This window comes from Gallus gallus, chromosome 1, assembly GCF_016699485.2.
Source record: "Gallus gallus isolate bGalGal1 chromosome 1, bGalGal1.mat.broiler.GRCg7b, whole genome shotgun sequence".
Taxonomy (NCBI): Eukaryota; Metazoa; Chordata; class Aves; order Galliformes; family Phasianidae; genus Gallus; species Gallus gallus.
In genome coordinates this window covers 142,797,079-142,813,717 of record NC_052532.1, presented here as the reverse complement: position 1 = coordinate 142,813,717, position 16,639 = coordinate 142,797,079, and the positions used below count along the sequence as shown (strand labels likewise).

Here is a 16,639-nt window from a genome sequence, read left to right as displayed (position 1 = left end):
GGAGGCGGGGGGCGGCGGGGGCGCAGGTGAGCGCTCGTCGTGGCTTCTCCCCCCCCTGCGTCGCGCACTGCGTCTGTTTCCGGCGCGGGCACATTCCCCGCTCCGCCGGCGGGCGCCGCGCAGGTAACAGGCCGAGGCCGCGCCGTCGCACGGCCTTTCCCTTCTTTGGTCCTCTGTCCTCTGTGCAGCGGGCCTTTCCGGCAAGCCCCGGCCCCGCGGTGGGCCCGTCTTCCTCCGCTCGCGGCTGTTAGCTCTGGAGCCGAGCGGAGGCAGCGCGGCCTCGGTGCGGTTGTGTCGCTGCCATCTGCAGGGCACAGCCGGCGGTTATTTGCGGGCGCGTTTGTGGCAGGGGAGGGCTCGTACGCTGTCGGCTGCGCTCCGTGACCAGACGTGGGGGCTGCGGGGTGGAGCTCCTGCCTGCTGGGTGCCGGCTTTCCGTCTGTGGAGCTTATTTGCCACAGACGCGCGAGGTGATGGGTAGCAGATACCACCGATTTGCTTGTTAAAGTCAGATAATCAAAAGCAAGCCAGCCTGATAAATTGGGTTTTGATAATTCTTAGCTACTGTCAACAAAGCCAGGCACTCTTCTTTTGCACTTGAATAAGAGGCACACTGAAAATAAAATGGAGCCCTTAGTAGCTGTACAGGGAAAGCAGTGAACAGGCTGGTTCTAGCGCTGGTGATCTGCAATAAACAGAGGTAATCGGCCTTGCCATGCAAGCTTAAGCTTTGCTTGCCTCAGAAGTATGCAGAATTCTACCAAATTCAGTGACCTTATGTTTGTTAGTGATTTATTCATTTGTTTAAATTGTTTTGTGCTATATTCATGCGAGATATTGTGACCTTAGAGGAACAGAAATGATCAGGCACAATTATATGTGTATTTACTCATGATGTCATCATCATAGCATCACTATAGCATGTGCAATTGATGCTTCAGCAACGATTAAAAAAAAAAAAAGCACCATTTCTAGAATTCTGGAGATGCTTGGGAGAAGATATGGTGTGGGTTTTGGTGTATCTGGAAAGATATTTCAGGTTTATGTTCAGAAATAAGCCTGGTGTGTGTTTTTAAGTTGGCCGAGACCTCTTGTTTTCTTTCAGGTACCTCACCTTGCAGTAACAATGGAGGCAGCGATGCAAACTATGTGGTAATTAAAAATAAGCAAAACCATTCCTCGCAGTACAAGACGCTTCCAATATTATTCAATGCCTCACATCTCAGAAGATGAAAAGGAGAATGGTTCTGGAAACAATGGAAACACTGAAAAGAAACCTGGGAAAGAATCCTCAGAAGCTTCTCTTCGTGATCCTATAAAGTCGTACTGCATCTCAGATGCCTCCACTGTGTCTTTGGTGTCCAGGGGAGATGGACATTACCCATGGGGATGTCCTGTGACTCACACACGAGAGAAATTTTATACCATTTGCTCAGACTATGCTTTTTTAAACAGAGTAACATCTATTTGTAAAAGCCCAAGTGCTTCAGTTAACGCCTGCCTGTCAGGCAGTGCTGCCTTAAACGTTGGAAATAACACACCTAGCTTACTGGGCATTCAAACTGGTGCTTCGGAGATAATCTACAGTGAAGATGCTAACTTGGAAACCTTGTCTGGCAGCCTTGGAAAGCTTCCACTGGCATGGGAAATTGACAAATCAGAATTCAACAGCGTGACTGCGAATCATAAAAACAAAGCAGGTGAGATGGTGATGTGTAATGTTGTGGCAGAGAAAGGTTTGCTTTTTGGAACTTGCCTGTGAAGGGGCATGGTTAAGACATGTATTTCTTGAGGCAGTGCTATAGGAGAGCCTGTACGTCATTTCAAACAACTTGCTCATCAGCAAAAGAGAGAGTGAGGTAGGAGGAGTGAAAACCAAATGTAAGTGGCCCTCAGACAAGACTGCCTTTTACTTAACTGTGTGTGGTGGCTTTGGTTGCTCTTTGTTTAGTAGAATCTGGTGAATTTTGCAGTGATTATTTTTACCTGTTAAGTACAGTTTTGTCACTTGAAGAAGTGTTGCCAGGTACTTCAGAGATGTGTTTGGAGTTTAAAGGCATGCTTTATTCATTACAGGAAGTAAATGAGATCATTATAGGTATCTAGGAGAGCAGTTTGTTTCTGTAACAAAAATTGTATATATTTTGATTCTCTGTATGTATAGTGTTAAGGAGCCAGTTCCACAGCTGCCTTTGCTGCCTCCTGTGTTCTTTCTCTCAGATTGCAGCTGTGAATCAAGCACCCATATCTGCATGGTTTTCTTTGTTTTGTAATCCCTCTGCTTACCTACAACTGCCTGTAGCTTTTTTTTTTTTTCTTACTCCGTTGGCTAGCTAGTCAAACAGCTGTTATCCACCTCATTGTGAAACCAGCTTAGCAAAATGTTAACATTTTTAGCAAATTTCTGCTATATTTTGATGTGTACAAGTAGTGTCATCAAATAAAAATAAGAAGCAATGATTACATCTTACAGGATGGCCAATTTAACCAAAAATAAAATACATGTAGTATGTTTTATTTGGATGTGGTGGCTTCAAAATAGGTAAAATACTACAACTATTTTTTGCTGTTCCACTACCTTAGTGGCTTAAACAGGATGTATTATTCGCTCTGACTTTGCCTGTAAGTGTTCATCAGAAAGAGTAGCTGGTTACAGATTGGCGGTGAAAAGCAAATGTTTAATTATACTTTCCTGTACATTTAATGTTATGTGATGGGAAGTTTGTGTTAGGCTGTCTGTTAGTCTGGGAACATATTTTCAGCTTTCAGAGAATGTATTTCTGGGACAGCTGATGTAACTCATCAGAGAGTAATCAGATTGACTGTCTCAGATTAGTTGAGCAGATCATTTTTAATTCTCTTAAAAAAAAAAAAATTAGCAAACGGGTTCTTCAGACCTGTTGAAAGTCTTGATTGGTTATTTGACCCTTCGTCAAAGTGTTTAGTCCCAGTTTGCACTTATGCAGCTAGTATCTGTTGTTTGAGGTGCATGGCATTTCTAACAGTGCTTAAGGAATAAGATATGAAAGGTAAGCAAGGTATTAATTTGTTTCTGAAATCTTCTTCACAGGCAACATGAAGAAACAAGTGGCAAAGAAAAAGTCCTCAGACAAAAAAAGCAAACAGTACAAGGAGTGTCCTCAGCTGTCTGCTCTTGAAGATGTGAAGGAGAGGAAAGTGTTGGACCTCCGAAGATGGTAGTATTTATGACATGTATTTAAGATTATCCCCATGCAGTTTGTTGGTAAACACTGTTGCTTATTATCTAAAACTTCTTAATAATATCTTAATTGTATTTTACTAGAAAGACTGTATGGACTGCGTGTGCTAAGTGTACGTACTCTAAATCTCATACTTTCTAAAAGAAGGAAAGAATGAGAGCTTCTCATCTGCAGAAATCCTAAAACCTTTTCTTATTTTTGTAAGCAACTTTTTGTTTTAATATGGAATCAATTTAAGTTGAAGTGCTTAAAACAATGCAAATTCACTGGCATGCTCAGGCAAAGACTAACTTGAAGTATAGTACTGATATATCTTACTCCTGATTTTTATTTTAAGTTTGAATTACTAAGTAAAAATCTGTTAATTCTATACAGTCTTTGTATATTGTATGAGCATAGTTAATTTAATGAATTCACCTGGTTCTTACCATATGTCTGTTACATCAGGGAGTTGGGGTTAGACTAGAGAATCTGCAACCCAGAGTGTCACTTACTAGTAAATAGTTGGAAATGCAGTTTACCAAAAATTCTTATCTTCAGAAAACATATAGAACCTGTAGTATATTCTTACAGGATCAGTTGTATGGAACTTCTGTAGGGCTGTTAGAAATTCAGCTGCTTTTTATGAGATAGGGTAGTAATATCTGACAAGAATTAATACATTTATTAGTATTTTTTTTCCTTTTTTTTTTTTTTTTTTCCCTGAAAGGATGTACTCTTCTATACAAGTAAAGTAAAACATTTAGTATAGCCTGGTCACTCAGTGGCACGGCACAAAGCAAAGAAATTCCCACTGCTCATATGTGTAACTGAATCAAGAATGTTTACTGATGCATTTGTTGTTGTTGCTTTAGGTACTGTATTAGCCGACCTCAGTACAAGACTTCTTGTGGAATTTCTTCATTAGTGTCTTGCTGGAATTTCTTATATAGTACGCTGGGAGCTGGCAGGTGAGTCACACATGGACACCCATTTGCCTCTAGAGAATTTAGAATGTGGTGTCAATTACTTTATTAAATAAAACTTTTTTTTTTTTTCAGTTTACCACCTATTACTCAAGAAGAAGCTTTGCATATATTGGGTTTTCAACCCCCATTTGAGGAGATCAGGTTTGGTCCCTTCACTGGAAATACGACTTTAATGAGGTATGCTCAATTCTTTTGATGCAGCCAAATAGTTATTACATGGAAAACTAACATGATATAAACACATAAAACATATCAAGATACAGCAGTGATTCTTTTATTAAAAAAGGAAAGAAGTTGTGGCTGGCATGTGTTAGATCTTAGAGCAGCAGAGCATATGTGGGTGCTTTGAGAAGAGTTTTTATGCTAGCTGTTATGTATGATGTGATGTTACATAGATCATGAGAACATGAATTAAAATGTTTAATTATTTTTTAATTCAGTTTGATTAGCGGATACACTTCAGTGAATACAATTTCCTGGTTAGGAAGTTTATTGACTCTCATTTTCCTGTTTTTGAAAATGCTTGTTAAGTGCTTATTAGTATCATTAAAACAACCTGAAATGACACTTGTTATAATAGTAGCTTAATGTAAGAAATGAAATTGGGAATTGAAAATGAGGTGATGAGTTCATTTGTTCCTTTGCTGCAACAGAACTCTTCAGGATGAGTTTAAGGGGGAAAGATGGGGTTGCAGTCGCAGAAGCCCTGGACTTTAAAGTTCTCTTATTTCTGCTCTGCTGCTTTCTGATCTTGAGGAGTAAGGTCTAAAATCTATGTCCTTTCTTTGTTTTACAGAACTCCTAAAAACTCTTAGAATTAAATAAGACCATGAGATTTGAATGTCTTGAAAAGGCCTTGGTGTGTTACCCACAGGCCAAAGACTGAAAAATTTTGGTGTGAGATTGAAAAATTTTGCAGTTTTCTTAATAGCTTTGTGAATCATATTTCATCTAGTTGATATTCTTTAAAGGCAATATATACGATTTGTCACAGAGTGTGGGTGCTGGATTTGAAAACGTAGCAGCAGTCTGTTCTTAAATAGTGGCATGCTGTCTAGATCATTGAAGTGTCATGAGAACTTCCTTCTCTGCTTGAGAAGACTCAGACCCAGTTTTTTTTTTAATCTCTTAAGAGTATGTCAACCCTTATAGAACAAGCTTATAGGATATTCTGCCACTTTATGGTAACAGTCTGTACAGCAGGAAGTATAACTTGGCATTCTTCTTTCTTTTTGCCTGTGAGTGCCCAAAGTGCTAGAGAAAAGCACTTCTTTAGTGTGGTTTTTTTTTTTTTCTGGTGAAATAATTTTTAAACATATGGCTGACTGAAAAACAGGAGGGCTGAGAGACAAACCCATCCAAACATAATTTTATGACTGAGATATTATCTTGAGGGAACATGAATTTGAATCTTCTAGTGCTGCAAGATGAAGTGAATATCTGAGACAGATCTGCTGTCACTTGCTGTTGTAAGGAGTTCTGGCATTGGACTCCTGTAATGCTTTGGGAACATAAAGTGTATGACAGAAGCTCAGTGTAATATGCAGAAAGTCCTACTGAAGTCTCTTGCCTTCTAATGTTTTAGAAGATTTCCACTGTGTACCTTACAAATCATGGCTGGAACTTGGCAATTCAGAACTTGGGCCTTTCTGAAGGCTGAATAACTGAAAATTAGATGTGACTGGGCTGAACAGAATAGGGCCAACGTTTCTAAATCCAACACTTTGCTAATTACGGGTCAATACAAAGTCTGAAAAAGCAAAGGAAAAGGCTTTGGGTATTTATTTACCTTGCTAGAATGATTTGTTTGTGCTGTGGTAATCTACAGGCCATATACTAGTGTTGTGGGTACTTACAAGCACACTGTAACTTCTTTTCTGAACTGTCAAGCAGGGAGAAGTGAGAAAAAAGAAAATTGCATTTAATAACTCTTGAGTTACTACAATGTTTAAACTTACTGTTTCAGATGGTTTAGGCAAATAAATGATCACTTCCATATCAAGGGTTGCTCATATGTTCTGTATAAACCTCATGGAAAGAACAAGACAGCTGGAGAAACTGGTAAGTAGCTAATCCTAAAGCATTCACCTTACGGGTATACAAGTTGAAAAAAATCTGCAATGTACAGCATTTGGTAGGGCAAATTATTAAATATTGCTTCTGTTTCAGGTAAGCTATCAAATAGCTCTGAATTGCCTGATTTTTCTGATTTCATTTTTTTTCTCGTATTTTGTGAACACTTTCATTTGTAGTTTAAAAAAGATATCCTGTGCTACAGAATTTTAAGGTAGCCAGGTTTCCTGGAAGAGTTGTTATCTGTAATTCTGGAGAAGCAGCAATTTTTTATTTCAACATTTTGGAAATCTCTGTATAAAAATTTAGAATGTACAGTATCGAAATATTAATATAATAACTAAATTAAATGTTTTGTACTTCTAAAAATAATTTTCTAAAGCTGTTGTGCTTGTTGATAGTGATGGTTGTACACCATGATAATGATAGGACAAGGGGGTTTTCAACTGGGACAGGGGAGGTTTAGGTTAGATATTGGGAGGAAGTTTTTCACACAGAGAGAGGGTGGTGACACTGGAACAGGTTGCCCAAGGAAGTTGTGGATGCCCCATCCCTGGAGGCATTGAAGGCCAGGCTGGATGTGGCTCTGGGCAGCCTGGTCTGGTGGTTGGTGACCCTGCACATAGCAGGGGGGTTGAAATTCGATGATCATTGTGGTCCTTTTCAACCCAGGCCATTCTATGATTCTGTAATTTACTGTGCCCGCCTTTAGCTAACATACACCTCTGAATGTTATATAATTATTTTCAACAAGGTGCTGGAACTGCATTTTCATGCATGATTTTAAATGTGCTGTCTATAGAGAGGCTATGCTTTTATGTACAATTTATTAGCCTTTGGTTTATCAAGGGTATTTAACTTCTAATAGTAGGGGTAGTTTAATCAGGCCCTGGGCAACTTGATCTAGCTGTAGTTATCCCTGTTCAGTGCAGGGGAGTTGGACTAGATGACCTTTAAAGGTCCCTTCCACCTCTAAGGATTCTATGATAAACCATACTGAAAAGTTATGGCACAGATTATTAAGTTGGGAATCACAGCAAACTGCTCTTCACTCTTAAATTGCTGTACGATTAGGTGGTACATGTGGCATCCCACTTGAGAATTTTGAGAACATTTCAGAATCTCGAGCACTGGAGTCACATTACTGAATATGGTACCTTCCAGTACTGGCAGTGATCCTGAGACTATGAAACTCCATGTGTTTGAAGGCTTTCAAGTGGTGTTATTGTTGCATAACTTATCTGACTTGGAGCAGTGGAATTGCTTTATGTTGTAGTGTGTATTTCCTGATACATTTCATGTATTGAGATGCTTCTTTTTGTCTGAAAAAGTAATTGAAATATGATTTTAACGTACTAAATACTTTACATTCCACTTCCTTAGCACAATCTGTGGAAGGTGTTAATTTTTTTGTACCAGGACAGAAATAAAATACTAGGTTAAAAGTTGTGATTCAATGCTATTTTGCATGTGCCTGTCAGAGAACGTACTCTAATGTAAAAAAAAAAAAGTGATGTAACTATTGTATAGTAGGAATTACAACTTTATTGTTGTTGAATATGTTATGCAGGATCCAAAGCACTCTGAGCTGTAACATCAACTTTCTTTTGTAGCTGTGGGGGCCCTTGCAAAGCTAACACGTGGACTGAAAGATGAATCAATGGCCTACATCTACCATTGCCAAAACCATTATTTTTGCCCAATTGGATTTGAAGCAACTCCAGTAAAAGCTAGTAAAGCGTATAGGTAAGATTGGATGCTTACGCTTATTTTAGTGGAGAAATGCACTGAAAAAGTTACTGCAAGTTGATACCACTGTTCTCCCTAAATGGTGTTTCAGTGCGTGTTGTGAAAGCATTTATGTCTGAACAAGCAAAACACTTTGCATTTTTAAATAATTGAGTTAATAAAGCCAAAAACAACTGAGCAAGCTAGACTGAAAGAACTTAAACAGAAAACCGTCAGTGATACTTAGAAGTCTCTTAAAGATGTGTTTTTATAAAGGGTAGTTATTTACAAGTAGCTAGTCTGAAAAATAAAACCATATAGACTTAAAAAAAGCAAAGTGAAAGTGCACGTATGACTTAGGCACTAGAAGTAAAAAACTTTGCAGTGGTACTAATCCATTGTGGAGTAGACGTGATGAAATCTGCAAATGCTGAAACAACTATTTGTGTGATGAGAACAGGGAACCTTGTAGTACTGCAGTACTGTGATCACACGTTTGCAATGTTGACTAAGAACGATGACAAAATTAGAGTATAAAGCTTAGAAAAATGAGTAATGTTATCTGAATGATTTGTTACCAAGAATCTTGAAAAGAGGGATGGATGGTGAGAAGCTTGAAGAGATTTCTGGGCTGTCATAGTATGTTTAGCTTTTATAAACGACTACTGTAATGCTGAAACACTTCTTGAAGACCAGGGGAAATGTAAGGTGACAGTTGTTATAGAATAAAAATATGATTTTAATTTCAGATTTGTCAGTAATTTGACATCGCTTGGATAAAGTAATGGAACAATCAATACGAGTTTCAATTAAATATAGATTTAAAAGGAAGATTCATACTTATATTAGGTTAAATTCTGCATAAAACCACAAATTTGTCAAGGTTGACATTTCTCAGCCTTAGCAAACTTCGTCTGAGACTTTGTAATGTTATTAACTTGCTACTATATGATATACTGAGAGTAGTTTTTCTTCTTCGTGCATCATTCACAGAATCACACTCAAATTGTTTTTCCTGTCTCTAAGTGGTCGTGAACAGTATGTGTCAGAGGTTTCTGTTGCACTTTCTCACGGTTCATCTGCTCATCAGTATTTAGTAATGGTATCAATGAGCATAAGGAAACAATCTCTGACGAAATTAGCAGATCCCAATAACAGGAAATAAGAAGTAATGAAGAGTGTAAGTCATTGGTGTGAGTTGGGCCTCAGTCTTGCATTTTGCTTACCTGCTAGTCTGTGTTTGGCTGCGTTGAAATATGTTGTGTCACCTCAGGAAATGAAGAAATGTTAGCTCTGCTTCTAGAATTCAGAGTGGTAGTTGTATGGATGCAATAAAGCATAATCACCTGAATCTAATCTGTTCCCAATATAAGGCTGGGATTAATGGGATTAATGAAACCAAAGGATTAATGAAAACTTCTATAGAATTGTAGAATCATTAAAGTTGGAAAAGATGACTGAGATCATTTAGTGCAACTGCTGACCCATCACCACTGTGCCCACTAAACCATGTCCTTCATCGCCACATCTACTTTTTTTTTTCTTTGAAAACCTCAAGGGATGGTGATTCCACCACTTCCCAGGGCAGCCTGTTCCAATGCCTCACCACTTCTCAAAATTTCTCCTAATAAACATATATAATACAATAACTAATATAATAATATATAAATATGCAATAAAATAAATACATAAATATGCAATAAATACGTAATAAAAATATAAATATATAAAATATAACAAGGTAACACCACAATTTCTTCTAATATCCAACCTGAAACTTCCTTGGTGCAACTTGAGACCATTACTTATCGTTCTGTCACTGTTACTTAGGAGAAGAGGCCAATTCCCACCTCTCTACAACCTCCTTTCAGGTAACTTTACAGAGTGATGATGTCTCCCCTGAGCCTCCTCCAGAGTAAACAATCCCAATTCCCTCAGCTGTTCTTTTCATGTCTCTATCTCTGGACCCTTCACAGCTTCATTGCCCTTCCCTGGTCATGATCCATGGCCTCAAATATCTTCCTTGTAGTGAGGGGCCCAAAACTGAACATAGTGAGGTGTGGCCTCACTAGTCCTGAGTACACAGGGACTGTCACCTCCCCCTAGTCCTGCTGGCTGAACTATTTCTGATGCAAGCCAGGATGCCATAGGCCTTCTTGACCACCTAGGAACACTTCTGGCTCATGTTCATCTGACTATCAACACACCCAGGTCCATTTCTTTCACACAGTCTTCCAGCCACTCTGCCCCAAGCCTATAGCGTTGCGTGGGGTTGTTGCGACCAAAGTGCAGTACCCAGCACACAGTCATGTTGAAGCTCATACAATTGGCCTCAGCCTGTTGATCCTGCCTTTCTAGATCCCTCTGTAGGGTCTTCCTACTAGGAAGTGTAGATCAACACTTCCTCCCAACTTGCTGTCATTTGCAAGCTTACTGAGGGTGCATTTGATTCCTTCATCAGTATATGAAGAAAAGAGTATATAAAGTGTTTAGTGGGTTTTTTCTATGCTTCTATTTATTTATTTTTTTTTAAATTGAGGTTTCATTCACTGACATGCTATGTGAGTGAGAAGGCTGTGAAACATATGGCCCAGATAGAAGTTCAGCACATGAATCCACTTAAGATAACTGAACGGTTAATGACTTGCTTACTCCATCGTTTACTAAGAGTATGCACTGGAAGAGCAAAGGAGTTAAAGTAATACATAAAATGTGCAAATTAGATTGAAAGTGCAGTTTGGAAAATAAAAGTAGCGTGATCCAGTGTGTGGAAATTTCTGATGCCTTATAAATCTAGTTTGAATTTATGTTGCTTAGTAGTGAACAAAAGCAATGATTATAGTATTTTACTCATGATTGAAATGTATTCTCTGTTGCTACTATTATTAAGTCAGTATTGGATTTTTTTCTCTCCTAAAGATGTAATATGAAATAATGAGTTCAAGGAGCTTTTTACAGCCTTATTTTAGGCTGGGGTTCAAACCATAGGAGCATCCTGTTTTCTTTCTATCTTCTAACATCTTGCTCTGAAAAATCATGTTAGTACTCCAGAGGTGCTATCATTAGATTTTGTAGTAATTCTTGTATACTTTTTTTTTTTTGCATTCTAGTTATAAGCTTTTGATTAACTATAATTTTAAGGAACATTTAAGCTTCAAACGAAATGGGTAGATAGGTTGCTAGGCTGAGCTTAGTAGACAGTTCTTAGGTCAACCATAGACTTCCTATGATCTTAGGTTGCTGGATTTGGACTCGGGAGACCTGGGTTCGGTTCCCAGTTCAACCGCAGACTTCCATTGTGATTTTAGGTAAGTCAATCTATCCTGTGTCTCTGTTTCCCAGGTGTGGGATGATGGAGTACAATGTTACTTTACAGGGAATGTTAGGAATAAGTAAACAAATGGTTGCAAGCAGTAAGGCCATATACTGTTTATTACCTAGGCAGGAAAAACATCTCAGGTTTTGTTACAGTTGAAACTGAAGTAGCTTTTCATTGGATAATTACCCGCAGGAAGTCACAGGCCTGTGTATCTCATCGGTCTGTCCTAATCTCTGTCACAGTTTTTCCCTGAAACAGTTACCTTGAATTGAAACAGGCCTTGAATTTCTTGAAAGTTGCTTGCAAATGTGAGTTCGTATCAGTTGAGGGGTTGGTTTCTTTTGTATTTATGCATTAAGTGTTTAGGAGGAAGTGACTGAAGTTAAGAGTTCTTTTCCTATATGCTACCCTATTTTAGTAATAGCTGTTAGGTAGGCTGTAGTTTAAAAATAGTGGAAGGAGCTAATTGATGGCTCTGTTAAAAGTCAGAACTGGAGAGTAAAGTGTTTGTTCCCCTCTCACATGGCTTTTCACAACTCTTATTTCTATTCTTACACTAGATCACCTTTCAATTGAGTAATGCTATTTTTGAAGATCTGTCTTGTCTCTGAATAATAAGCAATAGTACTTCTATTTTGCTTCTATGACTTTTGAAACAAAAAGCTTCCCTGTAGGCAATTGTAAATGCTATAACATGGGAATTGATTTTTAGTTTGGCTGAGAAAACAATTGTAAAATTAGAAAATCCTGTAAAAACAAACAAGATATATATAACATCTCTGTAATATGTATATAGATGTTTTAATCTTTTTTTTCTTTTTAGTATGCACAGTAAGTCTTACTAGCGTTATATCTTCTGTTGAACAGAGGTCGTGTTTTGCAGCAAGAAGTAGAATACTGGATCTTAATTGGAGAGCCGAGCAGAAAACATCCAACGATACACTGTAAAAGGTATGTTACTTCATAAGAATTTTTTAATTAGGCATTTTTAAAAAGCAAGCAATTTTTATGCATCTCTTAAGGACCACTAACACACTTACTGTTTCTACTGAATGAATATGCCATAGTTTTAAGAGAAGCAGGTGCTTTAATGAGAAACTTCATATTGACTTCAGGGCTAGCTTTGCAATTTTAGATGTGGCAGGACACATGAAAGCCAAAGCCTGTTTCTCTTACATGTGACAGCTGATATTAATCAGGCAAAGATATGTAGTGTGCCTGCAATCATATCAGCTGTGATTTATGGGCTGTGTGAACCTTGAATTAGCACTGGATATCTCAAGATCTAGCTTAGATGTAGGTACAGCCTGTAATCTGCTGCATCATTAGTTTATACATGCATAAAAACAATATACTCATGATGAGGTCTGCTTTGTAAGAAGTTGGTGAGTAAATTAGATGCACAGACTAGGACAGCTAGAGGGTTCTGTATTGAAGTTTCATTGACTTAATTTATCATGACAAATGTAACTTAAACAGTTTTCTCAGCTTTATTTGATGCTCTATTTTGTAGAGCTTAGTATTAATATCTGGAAGGAGAGAACAGTGCAAAAGAATAATATTTCTCAGGAAGGAAGTTCCTTGGCCAAAACAAAAATTGTAACAGATATGCTCTGCCATGCAGGCCAGTTAATTATGTAGTAGGTTTTTTTTTTATAATAAATTAGGAAAAGAACTGTTGGGAGGGCGAGGAAGTCATAGAACTACTTTTTCTCTTCTTTATTCTCTCAACTACTTTGAAAAATTGTTTGAAAGAGCTTATCTGGTATAGACAGATGGACAAAAATCACACTATGTATGTGTTTGCTGTATTGAGAAGCATAATACTATGCATCCTGCTGACAAACATTGTTCTGTGGTGTATGAACTACACATGGGAAATGCAAAATTGTGTAATACAACAGATGCTGCCATGGTAAAAATAGTCTTCAGTCCCACCAAGAGCTAGCAAAAAGTTCTGTGTATTAGGTAGGATGGGAAGAAGGTTGGGATAGAAATGTTTCCTGAACTTAGAAGGTGATAGAAAAATGTGTAATTTGACAACTGAAGGACTGAAAAGGTAATGTATAGGTGTAAAGATGTATAAAATACAGGGATATTTATTTGCACTGGTCTAGAAGGAGCTATGAAATCTTGAACAGCTGAGTAGATGGGGAGTGATTGAACTGATAGTTTATTAGACGTGGAACTTGCACAGAATAGAAGAGTGGGTTATGGATAAAACTGTCTAGTACAAACAGTGGATAAGGAAAACAAGGATTTGACTGAAATGCTGTACAACAGCAAAAGGTATAATACAATAAAAGGAACTTTTCTCTTTGCCTAAAGCACATTTAGCTGCTTCCTTTCACAAGTTGCATGTGAACATGCAACACAACAAATGACTTCTGATACAATTATTCATTTTGGAAGCTGTTAACCAAGAGCAGCACAACTATACCTGTGAATGCTTTGATTTAAAAAGCTAGGTTTTTATATCTAACTTGATGTCTCCAATACAGAGGCGTTTATATTTTTACACATTTGTTTATCTTTAAATTCCTGTCAAGACTGTTTAAAACCTTGGATTTCTATTCTGTGTGTAAGGGAGGTGCATGGTTTTGAGGCTTCAAATTCTCAGCTGAGTAGTAATCTTATTTTGTAGGTGGACAGATATTGTCACTGACCTAAACACCCAAAATCCAGAGTACCTAGATATTCGACACCTAGAGAGAGGACTGCAGCATCGGAAAACAAAGAAGGTAAGGTAAATCCTATTTAGAAAGAAGAAAATTTGTGATAGATTTTGGCAAACCTATTCATACTTAAACATTTAAGAACTTTTTATGAAGTGATTGCAGAAGGAAAAAGTCAAATGTGTGTACTTGCATGCAGTCATGAATTTTTACTTGCAGAACAAGACATGATATAACAGTAGCCTGGCATATGCTAGGCTGTCTCCCTATACCACATATTTGGTCAAAATATTTAACCTTGTTGGCTTAAAATGCAGCTGCAGCGAGTTTGGAAATATTCTACAGATAAATTATAGACTGATTCTCTTGATGTTACATGTAGTCTGGAAAGAAAACACAGTAGAGTATCAGACATAGAAGAATGCATGTACATCTGTTCTGTGAACTTTATATACTGTTACATAAATAATATATATCATTATAACTATATATATTACTGTATTTCTTTCCTATAGATAGGGTTCTATCTTGTGTGGGGGGGAGGGGAATCTATTTTTAATTTGCAGATTGAAAGTCTGAAATAATATGCTGGAGAGATAATTTGAAATGTGGAGATCCTGTAGAAGATGGTGTCAGCATGATGACAAGAGACCAGAACAGACAATTTGTGTGAAGATGACTGGAGAGTAAAAAGACTAGCAGAACATAGGTTATATTAGCAATAGACTGTAGTAAACCATGAAAATAGAATGGATAATTTAAAAAGATGGGAAAGAAGACAGATGAATCATAGACTGACCAAAGTTGGAAGAGACCTCCAAGATCATCTAGTTCAACTGTCCACCTACCACCAATGTGTTGGCACTAAAAGATGTCCCTCAGTAGAACATCTAAACATTTCTTGAACATGTCCAGGGATGGTGACTCAACTGCCTGTTCCAGCACCTCTGGGAAATTATCAAAATTGAGCAAAGTTTCTTGTTTGTGGGTATGGTTTTGTGGTGCTGTAGTTGTTGGTTTGTTTGTTGCTGATGTTTTTTTTCTTTTTTAAAGAATTCTGTTACCTGGAAAGATCTTTATTTTAAATATCTACTTAAGCACAAAAGCACATTTGTAATTTATAACAAAGAACTTTTTAAAATTTTATTAGGTTGGAGGAAATCTTCATTGCATCATCGCCTTTCAGAGACTTAACTGGCAAAGATTTGGTCCTTGGAATATTCCATTTGGAAGTGTCAGACAGGATAAACAATCCCAAACACAAGGACAAGGTATTGCCAAATCTGAGAGTGAAGACAATATCTCTAAAAAACAACATGGACGACTGGGTCGATCTTTCAGTGCTGGTTTCCATCAAGAATCTACATGGAAAAAGTCTAGTCTTCGTGAGAGGAGGAACAGCGGGTATCAGAGCTATAATGATTATGATGGAGATGATTAGAATTAACTTTAGGTAATAGAGTTTATATATCAAAGTTAGTTTTAATCAACACAGAATAGGGGTTTATTAGTCCTAGGATACATGTGAATAGAAAATATGGCATAAGATACAGCTTTGTAATCCTTAAATCAATTATGAATTATATGGTTGCAGTGGATCACATCTGATACATGAACTGACAGATAAGCACAGATTATTGTACTTTTGTAATCAAAAGCAGATATGACAGCTAAATCAATCACTTATTTTGAAGTTACTATACTATATCCTGATCTGTGAGAATAAAAGAGCAGATTGAAATTAGCCAATGTAATAAACAGATTTCATTGAAAATACTTGATATTCAGAAGCATGAAAATGTATTATATGACTTTATAAAAAGGGTTATACTGCATATGGTGTAAGGATAAAAGTAAACATTTGCCTTCCTTTTTAGCACTCCATTTTGTTAAGGCTGCTGATATCCAGTGAGAAGAAAGAAATTGAATAGGTTAGAAAACCTTGTCAGATTAACAAAATGAATGTATATTCTCAATCTAGTTGTCAGTAGAATTCTGTGAGTCAGATAATCCTGTTTTGTAGGTAGATCCCAGTTATTTTTCCCATAGCTAGATACCTGTTTTAAACTGAGAAGAATTGCTGGTGGCAAGGAAGGTTTGAAGATGGACATTTACTGCTTTTGCTCTGTGGATATGGTAGCAGATTTTCTATCCTGTGAGCTCTGGTGAGCAGTGACTGCATAACACAGGCTCGTGAAAATCATTTTTATAAAGCTGCATTTAACCTGAGCCCAATGAGCTGGCTGAACAGTGTGTTCTGCTGGCAATTCTTTTCCTTGTTCAGTCTCAAAACTCCTGTTGTTTTTGTGCTGCTCTCTTGATTTTGTATGAAGGTGATGCAAGTGCCGACAACTGCTGGCAGCCCTTATGATATACCTCTATGCCAGCAAACAATCCAAGTCTTTTCAGGTGTCCATGTGCAGTCTTTTTTTTTTTTCTTTCTGGTTTATTCAGTTGTTTGCCCAAATGCATCTCGACAGTTGTAACTTTGTGTGCGAATGTTCACACCTGCTCAAGGATTTTTTTTTTTTACATAAAACAATTTGTCATGTAATGCAGGGTTTTTGTAGGTTGATGCTGTTGTTAACCAAAAATGGGAGGGAGACTTTTGGACTTCTGTTCATTCAATAAAATTTGTTTTCTATTTTGTCTTGT

General features: G+C 37.6%; 1 protein-coding gene across 7 annotated transcripts; it reads left to right on the top strand.

Annotated features, from left to right (window-relative positions):
• Nucleotides 1–16,628, top strand: BIVM (basic, immunoglobulin-like variable motif containing). Of its 7 annotated transcripts, none has more exons than XM_040698817.2 (11): nucleotides 1–26; nucleotides 1,106–1,700; nucleotides 3,071–3,197; nucleotides 4,076–4,171; nucleotides 4,262–4,366; nucleotides 6,156–6,250; nucleotides 7,876–8,008; nucleotides 11,227–11,298; nucleotides 12,177–12,260; nucleotides 13,954–14,050; nucleotides 15,135–16,628. In XM_040698817.2, exons 2-11 carry the CDS (start codon nucleotides 1,211–1,213, stop codon nucleotides 15,423–15,425), a joined length of 1,590 nt encoding a protein of 529 aa, XP_040554751.1. In that variant the 5' UTR covers nucleotides 1–26; nucleotides 1,106–1,210; the 3' UTR covers nucleotides 15,426–16,628. The 7 variants fall into 7 exon arrangements, with proteins under 7 accessions (XP_040554751.1, XP_015129731.1, XP_040554791.1 ...); XM_015274245.4 differs by having other exon boundaries at nucleotides 1–123; XM_040698857.2 differs by having other exon boundaries at nucleotides 1–700.
• Nucleotides 16,629–16,639: the final 11 nt, after the last annotated feature.

Bases quoted from the DNA above. Each gene is read 5' to 3' on its own strand.
- BIVM (XM_040698817.2), top strand. From the start codon at position 1,211: ATGCCTCACATCTCAGAAGATGAAAAGGAGAATGGTTCTGGAAACAAT. The intron at 6,251-7,875 runs GTAAGTAGCTAA...TTTCTTTTGTAG, and splicing joins CAAGACAGCTGGAGAAACTG to CTGTGGGGGCCCTTGCAAAG. The intron at 11,299-12,176 runs GTAAGTCAATCT...TCTGTTGAACAG, and splicing joins GACTTCCATTGTGATTTTAG to AGGTCGTGTTTTGCAGCAAG.